We start from the raw sequence: 16,599 nt of genomic DNA on the forward strand, positions 1-16,599 counted from the left end.
CCTAATGCTCCTAACACAGAAACCTTGCCGATCCATGGATGCACATGTGTGTCGTGAAAGCCCGTCCTCTTACCCACTGCACATGTGTGTTATGTGGGTGGAAGGGGTTAAGAAAGGCATCCCTGGGCTCCAGTCCGGTGACTTTGTCTAGGCTGATATGATGTCATCAGCTTGCTGCAGGCAGAAGGAAGCAGCATTTTCCCATGCTCTGTGCACACCATGCAGGTGCGATGGAGCGTGCATGCGTTTCCGTGCGTTCCAGTGCAGCATGCGTTTCCGTGCGTTCTTGTGCGCTGCATGTAGAGCAGCACATTAGTTTCAACGGGAAGGGAAGTCTAATTATTTTGCAAAATCACACCACACAGAACCATATGGTGCTGCGCCCTCATGCGTTTCGTCGGGCGTCTTAGCAGATGTGTGGCGGCGCCATTAAAAATGAATGGTACCGCCATGTATCTGCTAAATGGCAGTGCGTTTCTGTGTGTGTATGTTGGGAAAGAGCACAATGTCGCGTGCGTTTCCAACATGCACAAATGTGAACATAGCCTCAGTCCCCCCCCCAATGATCAGACTGTATATTGTAACTTAGTGAGCAGGTGCAGCGGGGGCTGATCTGTGTCAGCCATTTGTGCACAAAGCCCAGAACAGCACAGACACCCCATGACTGTCATCTCTGAATTGGGATCTCAGCCTAGGAAGTAGATTGGGACCCTGGGTGAGGCCCGAGCAAAGCTGGCTTCGTCCTTCTGGAGAGGAAAGTGAAATGAAGGCATTGTCAGAGGGGGAGTCCTGTGTGCTGGGCCCCTCTCACACCTCTGGTCACTGCTACTTTTACAAGGAAATATCTGGCTTTGCAAAGGCATTTGATGCACACAAATTGGATTTATATCCTTTGTGACTTGTGTGTTAAAAACAAAATAAATTGTTAAAATAAAAATAAAAAAATTTAATAAAAAAAAAAAAAAAAATGATAAAAAGAAAATATTCAAAATAGTCTTTTTCTTTTTTTTTTTTACATACTGTCACCAGTCAGTGTCCCTGATCGCCGCCACACCAGTTATAATATGTAAGGATTGAGATACTCAAAAAAATGGTGGACTTTGTGGGCATATAATGAGAGGAAAAAATCATTTAAAAAAAGGATACATTTTATTACAGCATAGTTAAAATATTATATTTATTATATTATATGATGAAAAAAAAATTGTGAAAAAACTATTTTTTTTTTAAATTTCTTAATTTTCCAAAAAATTGTGACTAAAAAGTACAACTTAAAAAAACTCGCCATGCCTCTTACTAAATACCTTGGACTGTTTACTTTGCAAAAAAAAGGGGTCATTTGGGGGATATTTGTACTGTTCTGACATTTTCGGACCTCAAGTACATCAGGATTGATCAATTTTCAATGCTTGGTACCATAGTTTGTGGACTCTATATAAAACTTTCCTACAGACTAAATAATATATACACTGATTTGGGTTATTTTCAACAAAGAAATGTAGCAGAATACATTTTGACCTAAATTTATGAAGAAAGATTTATCTGCAAAATTTTATAACAGAAACAAAGAATGCGTTTTTTTTTTCAAAGTTTTTGGTCTTTTTTTTGTTTATTTAGCAAAAAAAAAAAAAGTGGTGAATAAATATCACCAAAAAAAAAAAAAAAAAAACAAAAAGAAAAAAGAAAAAAAAAGAAAAAGCTCCATTTGTGTGAAAAAAATTATAAAAATGTAATTTGGATACAGTGTAGCATGACCGCGCCATTCAAAGTGTTACAGCGCTGAAAGCTGAAAATTGGCCTGGGCAGGAAGGGGGTAAAAGTGCCTTGTATTGAAGTGGTTTAAGTAACAGTTTTTGAGTCTGGGAGTTTAGCTTTAACCAGTGGCGGACCGCCGACTGTAGATTTACCGCAGCAGGGCGGGCGCTCTGCGCCAGATCCGGCACTTCCGGGTCTGGGGCGCTCGTGCCACCGGCGACCCGCTCCCGCTGTGATTTGACACAGCGGGGGCTAATCAGCGGGTCCGGCGGACGCCATGTCCGCCAAGACCCGCCGATCATTCAAAAGAAAGGCAGAACGGCGGTTTCTCTATTTAAACAAGGCAGATCATCGTTCTGTGAGAGGAGAATGTGCTGATCCTATGTTACCGCTAAACAGGAGCATGGATTTTTACATCCCCCCAGTAAAAGCGCACCCCCCCCCCCCCCCCCCCAAGACACACAGTTAATAAGCACTCCCTAAGAACATATTTAACCCTTTGACCACCCCTGATGTTAACCCCTTTCCTGCCAGTGCCATCAGTACAGTGACAGTGCATTTTTTTTTAGCACTGATCACTGTATTGGTGTCACTGGTCCCCAAAAAGAGTCAGTTAGAGTCCGATGCAATATCGCAGACCCGCTATAATGCAGGCCATACACGGTCGAATTTCGAACAAATTTTCTTTTCAAAATCAGAAAGTTCGTTTTTACGAAATTCGAACAGTATATGGCCGGCATTAGCGACTGATCGCCGCCATTACTAGTAAAAAAAAATTTTAAAAATACACCATAGTTGGTAGTTATAAGAGATAGAGAGTAGATTAGTTGGTTGCTATAACTTTTGCGCAAACCAATCGATATACACTTACTGGGATTTTTTTTATATTAAAAACATGTAGCAGAATAGAAATTGGCCTAAATGAAGAAATTCGAATTTGTACATTTATTTTTTTTTAATGGATGTGTTTTATAGCAAAAAGTAAAAAAAAAAAAAATAGAATAAATAAAAATAAATAATAATAATTAAAAAAAAAAAAATATATATATATATATACACACACACACACTCGAGTATAAGTTGAGTTTTTCAGCACATTTTTTTGTGCTGAAAGTGCCCCCCTCGACTTATACTCGAGTTAAGCACTTTTCTGCAGCAAAAAATTTCAATTTCCGAACCGAATTTGGGGCCCCGTATCTCAGGGCCACTTGGTGCTAGGAACCCCAAATTTGGTGTGCAAACCCAGTGGAACTGGTACCACAATATATCTAAAGACGGAGTTCCTAGCACTAAGTGGCCCCGAGATACGGGGCCCCAAAGCCGCTTCAGAAAATGTAATTCTCTGCTGCAGAAAAGTGCTTGACATTTTCTGAACCGATTTTGGGGCCCCATATCTCAGGGCCACTTAGTGCTAGGAACCCCAAATTTGGTGTGCAAAACCAGTGGAACTGGTATCATAACATATCCAAAGATGGAGTTCCTAGCACCAGGTGGCCCCGAGATACAGGGCCCCAAAACCGGTTCGGAAAATGTCATTCTCTGCTACAGAAAAGTGCTTGACATTTTCTGAACCGATTTTCTTTGGCCCTGTACCTCGGGGCCACTTAGTGTTAGAAACCCCAGCTTTGGATATTGTTTATGGTGCTAGTTCCACTGGGTTTGCACACCAAATTTGGGGTTCTTAGCACTAAGTGGCCCCAAGATACGGGGCCCCAAATTTGGTCAATTGTGTCCATCTGCAGCAATGTCATTTTGGGACCCTTTGGGTTTAGAGACCCCAAATTTTGGCTGCAGCTAGGGGGCATCTAGGAACCCTTAACTACAGAGTTTGAAGTTCGGGGGACCTATGGCTGCAAATGGGCACAGTGATGCTGCAGATGGGCATTGTTGACCCTCTTTCTCCACTTACAGTAGCTGTGCATTTCTCACCCTCGTCTTATACTCGGGTCACTAAGTTTTTCCCATTTTTTGTGGTAAATTAGGGCCTCGACTTATACGGTATATATATATATATATATATATATATATATATATATATATATATATATATATATATTTATTGTTGGCCTTTTTTTGTTTATAGCGCAAAAAAAAAAAAAACGCAGAGGTGATCAAATGATCAAATACCAACAAAAGAAAGCTCTATTTGTGGGAAAAAAAGGACATACATTTTATTTGGGTACAAAGTCGCACAACCGCGCAATTGTCAGGTTAAAGTAACGCAGTGCTGTATCGCAAAAAATGGCCTGGTCAGGAAGGGGGGGGTAAATCTTCCGGAGCTGAAGTGGTTAAGGTAAGAAAGCTCGTGGAGGGGAGGTCATGCAAACTCCATGCAGACATGGCTTTGCTGTTAAGCCCTGTCCTGTATGATGTAGTATAGTGGAGGAGCTGTGCTGTATTCAGTAGACAATGACCCCCCTGTTCAGGAATGACTGGGGGGGGGATATACAGTGAAGTTCTCAGTAATAAAGATGGGGCTTTGTTCTCCCATCTAAGCTCTTATTAAGTTCTGAGGAAGTAATGAGGATCCTGCGGAGCGGCCCGTTCATCCCTGGCCTGTAATTCAGTCATGCGCGATCTCTCTGGCGCTCCCAGAGGAACAGCCCCGGGGGGGACGGCAGCCAATCACACGGGGATTCCTGCCGCGCCTGGAGACTTTTATTTCATGTCATCGATCCTAATCCTTCTCTCTGAAGACACGGAATATCCACATAGTAATGGCGGAGGATATTTGTGGTGTGTCCGGCGACTACTTGTGATTATTCCAGGGTTATTCTAGTTTTTTTTTTTTTATTTTTTTTAGCTAAATCCTCTACTGATACCGTCAGTGTATCTAACATTCCAGAACAACAATGTAACGTATGGCAGCCTCCCAGTCCCGGGGGCTCCATTCAGACCTGAGCGTTTTACGAACGCACGCAAAAATAGCGCATTTGTGTGCCCGTTTTACAAACACACCCAAGGGGCTTGCGGTGCCGTTCATTGTCCTGGACACCCCAAATGCATCAGACGGTGTTTTTTTCCGTACAGATAATGAGTTTCTATGAACTTCAACATCTTTTTCAAAGCTCTCTGCGCTGTATATTATAGTCAAGAAATCTCACTCCTCCTGCTGCAATTAAAGCTGAAGTTTAACCACTTGCCTACCGGGCACTTTTACCCCCTTCCTGCCCAGGCCAATTTTCAGCTTTCAGCGCTGTTGCAGTTTGAATGACAATTTGCGTGGTCATGCTACACTGTACCCAAATGACATTTTTATCATTTTTTTGAGACGGATAGAGATTTCTTTTGGTGGTATTTTTTTTTTTTTTTTTTTGCTAAACAAACAAAAAAAAAAAAAAAAAGACAGAAAATTTTGGAAAAAAAAAAGGTTTCTGTTTAAAATGCTGTAAATAAGTAATTCTTCTCCTTCACTGATTGGCATGGATGGGCTGCACTGATGAGCACTGAGGAGGAGGAGGCACCAATATGCAGCACTGATAGGAGTCAGTTATGGGCACTGATAGGCGGCACTGATGAGCAGGCAATAATATGCAGCACTGATAGGTGGCACTGATGGGCAGTGATAGGTGGCAGTTATGGCCACTGTTGGGGACACTGATTAGCAGGCTTTGAGGAGAAGGCACTATAATGCAGCACTCATGGGCACTGAAGGGTGGCACTGATATGCAGCACTGATGGGCAGTGACAGGCGGCAGTTATGGGGGCAATGATGAGGAGGCACTAATATTCAACACTTATGGACAGTGATAGGCTACACTGATGCTGATAGGCAGCACTAATATGCAGCACTGATGGGTGACACTTATGGGCACTGATAAGCAGCACTGATATGTGACACTTATGGGCACTGATGAGCAGGCTTTGAGGATGAGGCACTAATATGCAGCACTGATAGGTGGCACTGATATGCAACACTGATGGGCAATGATAGGTGGCAGTTATGGGGGCAATGATGAGGAGGCACTAATATTCAACACTTATGGACAGTGATAGGCTACACTGATGCTGATAGGCAGCACTAATATGCAGCACTGATGGGTGACACTTATGGGCACTGATAAGCAGCACTGATATGTGACACTTATGGGCACTGATGAGCAGGCTTTGAGGATGAGGCACTAATATGCAGCACTGATAGGTGGCACTGATATGCAACACTGATGGGCAATGATAGGTGGCAGTTATGGGCACTGTTGGCGGCACTGATTAGCAGGCCTTGAGGAGGAGGCACTATAATGCAGCACTGATGGGCACTGATGGGTGGCGCTGATATGCAGCACTGATGGGCAGTGATAGGTGGCAGTTATGGGGGCACTGATGAGGAGGCACTAATATTCAGCACTTATGGACAGTGATAGGCTGCACTGATGGGCACTGATAGGCGGCACTAATATGCAGCACTGATGGGCGACACTTATGGGCACTTATGAGCAGGCTTTGAGGATGAGGCACTAATATGCAGCACTGATAGGTGGCACTGATACGCAGCACTGATGGTCACTGATAGGTGACAGTTATGGGCACTGATGGTGGCACTGATGAGCAGGCACTATAATGCAGCACTGATAGCTGGCACTGATATGCAGCACTCATAGGCAATGATAGGTGGCAGTTATGGGGGCACCAATGAGGAGGCACTAATATTCAGCACTTATGGACAGTGATGGGCTGCACTGATGGGCACCAATAGGCGGCACTAATATGCAGCACTGATGGGCAACACTTATGTGCACTAATATGCGACACTTATGGGCACTGATGAGCCGGCTTTCAGGATGAGGCACTAATATGCAGCACTGATGGGCACTGATGGGCACTGATAAGTGGCATTTATGGGCACTGATGTGGCACTGATGAGCAGGCTTTGAGGAGGAGGCACTATAATGCAGCACTGATGGGCACTGATATGCAGCACTGATAGGCGGCAGTTATGGGGGCACTGATGAGGTGGCACTGATGAGAAGGGCACTAATATTCAGCACTTATGGGCAGTGATGGCTGCACTGATGGGCAATGATAGGCAGCACTGATGAGCGACACTCATGGGCATTTATAGGCAGCACTGATATGCAGCACTGATGAGCGACACTTATGGGCACTGATAGGTGGCAGTTATGAGCACTAATAGGCGGCACTGATGGGCACTGATATGCAGCACTGATGAGCGACACTCATGGGCACTGATAGGTGGCCCTGATATGCAGCACTGATGGGTGACACTTATGGGCATGATGGGTGGCAGTTATGAGCACTAATAGGCAGCACTGATGGGCAATGATAGGCGGCACTGACAGGCATCACTGATGGGCACTGAAAGGCATTACCGGTGGGGCTGCACAGATTATCAGTGCAGATGTCCCCACTGTAGAAAGCCGCTTATTGGCTCTACTCTCCTCACACACTGTCACCGTGAGGAGAGGAATGCGGATAACCAGCATTTTCTTGTTTACACTGTGATTAGATGGACACACCACCGATCACCATGCTGTAGGCCCCTAGGGGTGTGCACGAGCAGGCCTTTCTGAAGGACATCATATGACGTCCAGTGTGAACAGTAAAGCCACCACGCGGCCGTCATTCTGCTATGGGCCAGGGTGGGAAGGTGTTAATGAATGTTAATTCAAAAAAACATAATAGATAAACCAATTTTGTTGGTAAAATATAAAGGATGATGTTATGCGAGTAAATAGATACCTAACATGTGATGCTTTAAAATTGCGCACACTCATGGAATGGCGCCAAACTTTGGTACTTAAAAATCTCCATAGGTGACGTTTTAAAATTTTTTACAGGTTACCAGTTAAGAGTTACAGAGGAGGCCTAGTGATAGTATTATTGCTTTCACTATATTGTTCGCGGTGATACCTCACATAAGTACCTGAAATAAAATAAATAAATGTGTGGTGTGAACACTGTGTACATATGTGGCGCGACCCACATATGCGTTAATTTCTGCGTGTGAATACAAGGGGTGTTTTACATTTTTTTAATTTTTTTTTTTTACTTATTAATTTAGTTTTTATTTCTTTTTTACACTGTCCCTTTATTTTCTAAAACCCCAAATCTCTCCTCCACCCTTGAAAAAGCATGAGATAAAAAAAAAAAAACAAAAAACATTGATCTCTGCTTTCCAGGAAAGAAAAACGGCAGTGTTTACATTTGCCAGAGCCTGAAGTCATGACGTCGCTTCCCGGCCTTCCAGGATCATAGAGATGTCCAGTGACCATCTGGTCTTCGGTCAGCTCTGTGGTAACCCGGTTTGGATCGGATCTTGGGTCCCCCCCCAATCGTATGGTGGGGTGAGCAGAGAGAGGCGGCGATGGGTGGGCGGGGGATACGTCTCTTCTCGCTGCCTGTAAAAGCAAAGCAATCCGGGGGGCTAATCAGCCGCTAGGATGGCTTTTACATTGTGGGGAAATCGCTGTAGCTGCAGGCATCATCCAGATATCTCCACTCAAAGTCCACAATGTCAATCAGGCGGGAAATGGAAGTGGTTAAAGTCGCGAGCGGGAACACGCATTCCTGCTACGCAAAGTGTGAATGGCGCCATAAGAATTTCCTGAAATCCTGCGACTGAGAATGTTACACTCCATCCCGATAAATTAAGCTGTTTCCTCCTTTTGTTAGACTTTTCTCGCACAAACTAGGTCACTTTTCTATATATATCTAGATATAGATATCTATATCTATATCTATATAGATAGATAGATAGATAGATAGAGATATAGATATATATATATATATATATATATATATATATAAATACATATATAGATAGATAGATATATAAATAAATATATATAAAATCTTATATATAAAATATATATATATATATATAAATCTTAATTAGGTGACAGGCAAAAGAACTGCGACAACCGGAAAAAAATCCCCAAATTCAGATTTTTTTTTTGCGGTTTGTGAAATTTCCGCAGAAAGATGATGAGGACGACGTGGAGCGGGGGTGGAGGGAGGGGGTTTAGCGTGTCGTACATAAAAACCAGGATTTATTTTTCCGCCTCAGGCACAAGGACACCTTGTGAGCCGGTAATGGGAAAAGCAGGCGATGTATACGTTATATACATAGTGTGCCCTCCTGCCGCAACTCTGCATATGTCATTAGGAAGACGCCATAAAAAAGGCGAAACTGCGCCAAATACCGATAGGAAGAGGCCAAGGATCGGCAGCTGGGGGTTTATTTTAAGAGTCAGCAAAGCAGATTTTATAATATAGATGTTTACATTAGGGGGGTCCATAAAGTATTTCCATTAAATATACAAGTACGGTATCTGTATAAAGTATACATTAGTTATAAATATAAAGTTTGATTCCTGCTATATTGTATTGTAACAGTTACAGAAAACAAATGGGAAAAAAAAAGACACAACAAGGGGGGTGGGGTCGTCAATTGATTGAGACCAAGTTCTCTTTTTGCCTGGAGCTCCCTGTCCTCCAATGCAGCTAATCAAGCACGACTCAGACCTTTGATGAGCAAACCCCATGCTCCCTGCTGATTGGATAGCTCTAGATCTGGCTCAGCAAGGGTCTTGGACCTCTGCAGAGACACTACTGCTTCCACACGGAGAGCATGAGAGAAAACAAAAAAAAAACAAACACTTAAAGGTCTCATGCACACCGGGCGTTAGAAAAAAAAAGGAGCTACAAATCCACTACCAGTGCCGGGAAACAGCGGCTGTAAAAACTTACTTTTAGTAGCTTTTTGCATTGGCGTCAGTGCGTGTTTAGCCGCGTTTCTCTACCTCTATTCAAAAATCAATGGTTCCCTATGAGAGCCCATTGATTTGAATAGAAGTCACAGCCAAGTTAGATTATGATGATCCGACTTGTGATGTGACTTGTGCCTGAGGATCTTGTAGGGCAACCCCTCGCCAAAATAATAATAAAAAAAAAAAAACGGCGTGGGGTTCCCTTTCCCAACACCATACCAGACCATGGGGAACCCCCATGCCATCGCCCGGGGCATGATGGAACAATGACGTCACAAGGGGGTGGGGTCCCTGGATGACATCACTGGATGGACACGCCCCATGGCTATATAAGTAATGGCACACACTGGACCTAACATAACAGTGGGAGCTAGCGTCTGGAAGATAGGAGGAAGAAGAACCGGAGGCAGCAGAAGAGCCTGAGGAAGAAGACAGCGGAGGGAGAAGAACCAGAGAGGGGAGAAGAACCAGAGAGGGGAGAAGAACCAGAGAGGGGAGAAGAACCAGAGTGGGGAGAAGAGCCACAGAGGGGAGAAGACATCGCCACAGAGGGGAGAAGACATCGCCACAGAGGGGAGAAGACATCGCCACAGAGGGGAGAAGACATCGCCACAGAGGGGAGAAGACATCGCCGTAGAGGGGAGAAGACATCGCCGTAGAGGGGAGAAGACATCGCCGTAGAGGGGAGAAGAGCCACAGAGGGGAGAAGACATCGCCGGAGAAGGGAGAAGACATCGCCCGAGAGGGGAGAAGAGCCACAGAGAGGAGAAGAGCCACAGAGAGGAGAAGATCCACAGAGAGGAGAAGAGCCACAGAGAGGAGAAGAGCCACAGAGAGGAGAAGACATCGCCAGAGGAAGAAGAAATCGGAGGGAGAAGAGATGCTGAAGCTGCTTTAAAAACCTGAGTGCTGGTTTTATTTCTATGACACTTTTTGGGTGAATGGGTAGGGGTACAATGTACCCCATACTCATTCACATAGGGTGGGGGGTCAGGATCTGGGGGTCCCCCTTGTTAAAGGGGCCTTTTAGATTTTGATAAGCCCCTCCCGCCTGCAGACCCCAACAACCACCGCCCAGGGTTGTCGGGAAGAGGCCTTGTCCCCATCAACATGGGGACGAGGTGCTTTGGGGTGGAGGGGGGCAATGTTATGGGCATGTGGATTTTGCGGGGGGGGGGGGAACCCCATGCCGGTTTTCTTCTTCATTTTGGCGAGGGGTTCCCCTTCAAGATCCTCAGCGCACAAGTCGCACCTCAAGTCGGATCATCTTGGACTTGGATGTGACTTTGTGACTTCTATTCAAATCAATGGGCTGTCATGGGGAACCATTGATTTTGAATACAGGCAGAGAAACGCTGCTAAAAGCTAGCGCAGCTAAATGCGCATTAACGCCAATGCAAAAAACCTACTAAAAGCACGTTTTTACAGCCGCTTTTTCCTGCCATTGGCAGTGGCTTTGCAGCTCGGTTTTTCTAACGTCTGGTGTACATGAGGCCTTTTTGTTTTGATGCACAAGGAATGTAAACAAACATAATAATAATACTACTAAATTACTAAAAAAAACAAAACAAAAACACACACCATAAATAATAATATTAATAATAAACGAAAGAAATATTACTACAGTAAAGAAATAATACTACATTAGTAAACAAATAATAAAATAATAATAATAATAATAATATATAAATGTAATAAAAGGAATAGAAATAAAGAAATAATACTACATTCATAACTAAATAATAAAATAAATACATAATAATAATAAATAAAATAAAAAGGAACTAAGTAACTAAATAAATAACAAATAATAAAGAAATAATAACAAATAAATAACAAGTAATGATAATAAATAAAAACAAATAAATAACTGGACTGATGGTTTTTTGGAATGTATTTGTAGTTCAGCTCCGCACAGCTCACACGTCCTGACAGCCCGCCTGACTTATGAGTGTTTGCTGTGCTCAGTAGGTTGTGTATTATATTGAAGTCAGGGTTGAGAAGCGTTTGACTTTCTTGCAGGGACTTGCAGCCAGCATTGTGCGGCTTGGTGGGGGGGGGGGGGGGGGGGGCGGTTTCTGGTAAGCCACATGCGGCTCTACAAGACACCACATGTACACACATCCGATGGGCAACGGAGCAAAACTGGCACCAGGCATCGCCCCCACGCCTGAGCTCAGAGTAAATGTAAATCCTAGTTGGATGGTATTCAGCTAAAGCTCTGGGGATCAGAAACAATTGGCGTTTATAACTAAATTTTTTTTTTTTTTTAAATCCTGTTGCTGCTGATCATCTGCATGCCTCACTGCTCTCCTCCCAAGAGCCAGCCCACTGCATGCCTCAGGGCGAGGGGCTCTGGAGAGAAGTACTGGGGCAGGGTACTGTGGAGCACCCTGCCAGCGCCTGGCACCAGCTATGACACCATCAAGTCTAAAATAAGGTATGAAAAGGTTTTAGCAGGTTGTTGAAGAAGCAAAAGAGGAATCCGGGGAGGCAAAATATAAAACAGATTAAATGTCAGCTTTCCATTAATGTTCTAGTTATAGGTGTGGCTAACCTCACTAGGTTCACAGAGGGTTTAGGAAGTTTCAGTTCCTCCACCGCCGACTGCGAAAGCTCATTTGAGCTGTTTTCCTGAACATGGTATTTTGCACAAAGACTTGCCATGTACTGGGCTGCCAAAAGAATAAACAGAGGATGTAGATAGACCAGGGGTAGGCAACCTCGGCACTCCAGCTGTGGGTGAAACTACAAACCCCATCATGCCCCTGCCTCTAGGAGTCATGCCTGTCATTGTCAGGGTCTTGCAATGTCTCATGGGACTTGTAGTTTCACCACAGCTGGAGGGCCGAGGTCGCCTACCCCTGATGTAGACTTTTAAAGGACAGGACTAGTAGAAGGCTAGCATAGTCCTGAACCAGCCCAGAGCACCTCATGAGGCAAGTAGGACAGTGAGTGACAGCAGGCCACAACACCCTTTGGGAAGCATTGTATTACAGTTCGTTTTCCTTAGAAAGCAGCCACATCCTAAATGGAAAAGCCTGTCCCCTGCCAGCATGCTGTAAGGGAGGACCCTTGCTCTTTGTGTGGAAACAGTGGCCTCTCTGCAGAGGTCTGACACACCACCTAAAGCAGGGATATGCATTTAGCGGACCTCCAGCTGTTGCAGAACTACAAGTCCCATGAGGCATAGCAAGACTCTGACAGCCACAAGCATGACACCCAGAGGCAGAGGCACGATGAGACTTGTAGTTTTGCGAAAGCTGGAGGTCCGCTAATTGCATATCCCTGCCCTAAAGAATCAGACCTCTAGCTCAGCAGTCAGCAAACGTCATTCTCTCTGCTGATTAGACAGCTCTAGCTGTGGCTCAGCAGGGTGCACATCGGACCTCAGCAGAGAGACTACTGCTTCCACAGATTTAGCAAGGGTCCTTCACTTCATCACGCTGACAGGAGACAGGTTTTCTACTCTGGCTGTGGCTGCTTTCCAAAGAAAATGAACTGTAAGACTTTTATTTGGATGCACCTGGAATATGTTTAGAAACAGAAGATTTAATTAGGCTTTAATGCGGCCATTCCTCTATGAAATCCAGAGGTTTATAGGAGTATTGCTCTTCACATAAAATTATGCAGAAGAAATAAAATAATCAGCCTTTTCGGTATTATGAATAGATGATGAACACTGCCCCCCCCCCGACCCTTCCTATTCACATTCCGTTCAAAAGGCTGAACGTCTTTTCATGCTCTTCCAGCTACACACAAGCCTCTGCCATGCCCCAGTTTCCCAGACTGACACCCGGTCTGTTCTGTGCTGACCGAGCGTTTGCTGAGCCGGCGCGGTACACGAGTGAATTCACAGTAACATGCTATTGATGCAGATATGCTGCTAATGAGATTAGTGCCTCGCAGATTAGGAGCGCAGCTTCCAGGAAATACAAGGAGGGCCTCTCCGGACGAAGCCATTACAAGAACGCGGCTAAGGGTCTGGGTCGGATTAGCAGAAACCAGATTGCATTTTCCTTATCCACTTTAATTACCAGCCTGTATACAGTATAACCCTTCATTACCAGGCCATTCTTCAGTTTTCGGGGCTGTGATAGTTTGGCTGATAATTACTCCGTCATACAACACTCTACCCAAATGAGTTTTTGATTAAAAAAATTTAAGACAGATTGCATTTTTTTTTTAAATCAAAAAGGTTTTTATTGAACATCTGTTTAGACAACATCTTCCAGTGCACATTTATATACATGACTTTTACATCCTTATGCATATATACATAGCAGTGACCTCCGGGGGTGTTACCCCTCCTGCTCCCTCTCTCGACAGAAAGATATTACATTCAACCCATCCTATATTTGTCGTGTCTTCTAGGGACAATGTAGGAGCCTAGTCATTACCAGATCTCTTGGACTTAACCCTGGTGTGTCTAGCCACTGTGCCCATATACGTTCAAACCTATTCGGGCATCCTCTGTGCTGGTATATGTATTTTTCCATAATAAGGGTTTTTCCCATGTGTGTTATCCAGATATAGGCGGCGCTGCAGACTTCCATGCCATTAGGATGTGTTTCCTTTACGCATTCTCCAGTGCCCTGGAGAATGTGACCCTAATCAATTCTTCAGGGATTACATCCTCCAGAACCCTCAGCAGGCAACACATAGGGTCTATAGGTACCTTTGTTTGAAACACCCCATTGAGTGTACCAACAACCTTGTGCCAGTACCTGTGGAGTTCCCGGCAGCGTCACAACAGGTGGATGAGGTCCCCATTGTGCTGCCGGCATCGTCACTGTTATAACATTGTTTGGGCCCTCAGACTCACATCATGAGATAGGGCCTTTAGTTTCAGTGAATGTCTCCTGCCTTTCATTTAAGTGTAGTCATATATATATATTTATATAAGATATACTTTATCTATACTTGTTGTATTAATCTTTTAACTTTTTCTGTCTCTGTTGCACAACTAAAGTTGTCGAATTACAGGTTCTTATATTTAAAACAAATGAACCCCCACGTTCTTTCCTGAAGAAGCCATACGGCAAAACATGTAGAAAACATGAACGCGACTACAGTAAATCATTGTCATTAATAAGATGGCTTGCACACATCTATGGCTATGATCGTATTGTATGTATTGTTTTTAGGACGTTGTTCATTTAATAAAATTTGTACATATTTTTTACATATTGTTGTTTCAATGGTTTTGCACCTATAAAGTCCCATATCTCCCAAATGTTTCTTCATGCAGTTTAAGATGTTTAAAGCCCAATCCCAGCCAATTTGATAATTACCCCTTGCAAGTGGGGCTGCACCTGAACTGCACGGGTTGACTGCTCATTTAGTCTAGGGGAGAGAAGATGCACTTCAACTTACCTGATCACCTGCCAGGTCCGATCCCCCCACAGATAGTGCACCCCATGCTCTGGCGGTGGACTGTCCCTAGGCATCATCACGTCCAACGTGATCCTCTATGGAACCCTACATTGCTCTTGATGACGTCAGGACCTTAGACCTCTGGAGCGTACAGGGGAAGACACTGGGGGGACCAGTCTAGCAGCACAGAGGATCAGGTAAGTAGATCTCCTTCCTTTTAAAACAAAGAGACAGTTTTTCTGTCCTTCAGACTTTAGTGGGGCCGGACCATGGCTATCAGGTTTAGAAAAATGTCCTGGCATCAGCGGGACTAAACAATGCCCCATCTTTGGTGTAAGTGAGAAATATTGTGCCCCATTATTGGTGTCACTGGACCCCATTGTAGATTTCATTGGGAGGAGCTGTGCCCCATTGTTGGTGTCATTTGCAGGACTTGTGCCCCTTCACTGGTGTGCCCCAAGAGGTGGACAAAAGCAAACAAAGAGCCACAGTTTGAAGACCACTGTCCTTAACCCCTAATTAGCCATTTTTAGGTTTCCCGGAGTTGGACTTTAAAGAGGAAGTAAACCCTGATGGGTTTTACTTCCTCTTTTTTCCCCCTGCAAAGAAAAAGCATAATGGGCTAGTATGAATCGCATACTAACCCATTATGTTGCACTTACCTGCAAACGAAGCCAGCGATGTCCCCGCTGGTGGTCGCATCCATCTTCAACCCTCTTCCTTCCGGGGCCGTGGACTCCGGCTCTGTGACTGAGTCGCCTGAAGTCACTCCCGCCGGTCACAGCAAGGGCCCTTTATAAACGGCACGACCGTGCCCTTTCTTCAGTGTGCATGCGCCAATGACGTTGGCACAAGCGTATATAGTAAATATCTCCTAAACCGTGCAGGTTTAGGAGATATTTCCAGTACCTACAGGTAAGCCTCATTATAGGCTTACCTGTAGGTAAAAGTTGTGCAACTGAGTTTACAACCACTTTAAGGTATTTGGAAAACTGTTTTTATTTTTTTTATAAAGTAGAGTGCCATGGGCCACTATGGACAGGGGAATGGGTGCATAGTTTCACATTGGAATTCTGCTCTGACCTAAAACAAGTACGGTTCTCAAGGGTAGATACCAAAGTACCCGTGTTAGTCTTCAAACCAGCCCCTGTAGAGCCTGTAGATGTTATACACAGGTTGTACACAGGGTGTCAACTTGTCTCCAAGTCAACACAAAGCTCTGCCCCACCTTCCACCCACCCCGTGTCATTCATCAGTCAAGCACCAGAAGCTCTACTGCTTGCAGATAATGGGAAGTCATAGATAAAAGCAAAGTTGTGACTTACAAGTTGATGGTTCCAGTAGTGAGCGCACTGACCACCCACTGCAGGTCCAGAGTCTTGAAGGGGATCAGGATCATGCTGACATTTTCAGACAGGTCACGGACACTCTCCGGGTACACAAAATGATGTGTGGTTTTATTCCCCACGTCCTTCTCAAACTTTGCAGTGGGGGCGTGATTCATCCTGGGGGGGACACCAATAGTAAAGTTACAAGCAATTTACAATAACTTAATATCCCATCATCTGCAGACACAACTTGCTTTGTAAAGAGAGGGAAGAAGCTAGAACTTTAATTTTTACCGCTCTGTCACCTTGTTGGGGCAATTCCTGTTCTGGTGACAACATCTGCAGAAGAGGCACCGCAATAAAAACACTCTAGCTAGGGGAGGGTTAGAACCCCCTGTAAGCTTTGCATGGTC

General features: G+C 44.4%; 1 protein-coding gene across 3 annotated transcripts in view; it reads right to left on the bottom strand.

Annotated features, from left to right (window-relative positions):
• ST3GAL1 (ST3 beta-galactoside alpha-2,3-sialyltransferase 1) overlaps positions 1-16,599 on the bottom strand; it is a 192,257-nt gene that overhangs the window by 14,954 nt on the left and 160,704 nt on the right. For all 3 annotated transcript variants that reach the window (XM_073632277.1, XM_073632276.1, XM_073632278.1), the window contains exon 5: positions 16,184-16,363. In XM_073632277.1, the coding sequence (XP_073488378.1) occupies positions 16,184-16,363 (180 nt within the window). The remainder of the gene's footprint in view (positions 1-16,183; positions 16,364-16,599) is intronic.

The sequence above is a fragment of the Aquarana catesbeiana genome, linkage group LG05, assembly GCF_042186555.1.
Source record: "Aquarana catesbeiana isolate 2022-GZ linkage group LG05, ASM4218655v1, whole genome shotgun sequence".
NCBI lineage: Eukaryota > Metazoa > Chordata > Amphibia > Anura > Ranidae > Aquarana > Aquarana catesbeiana.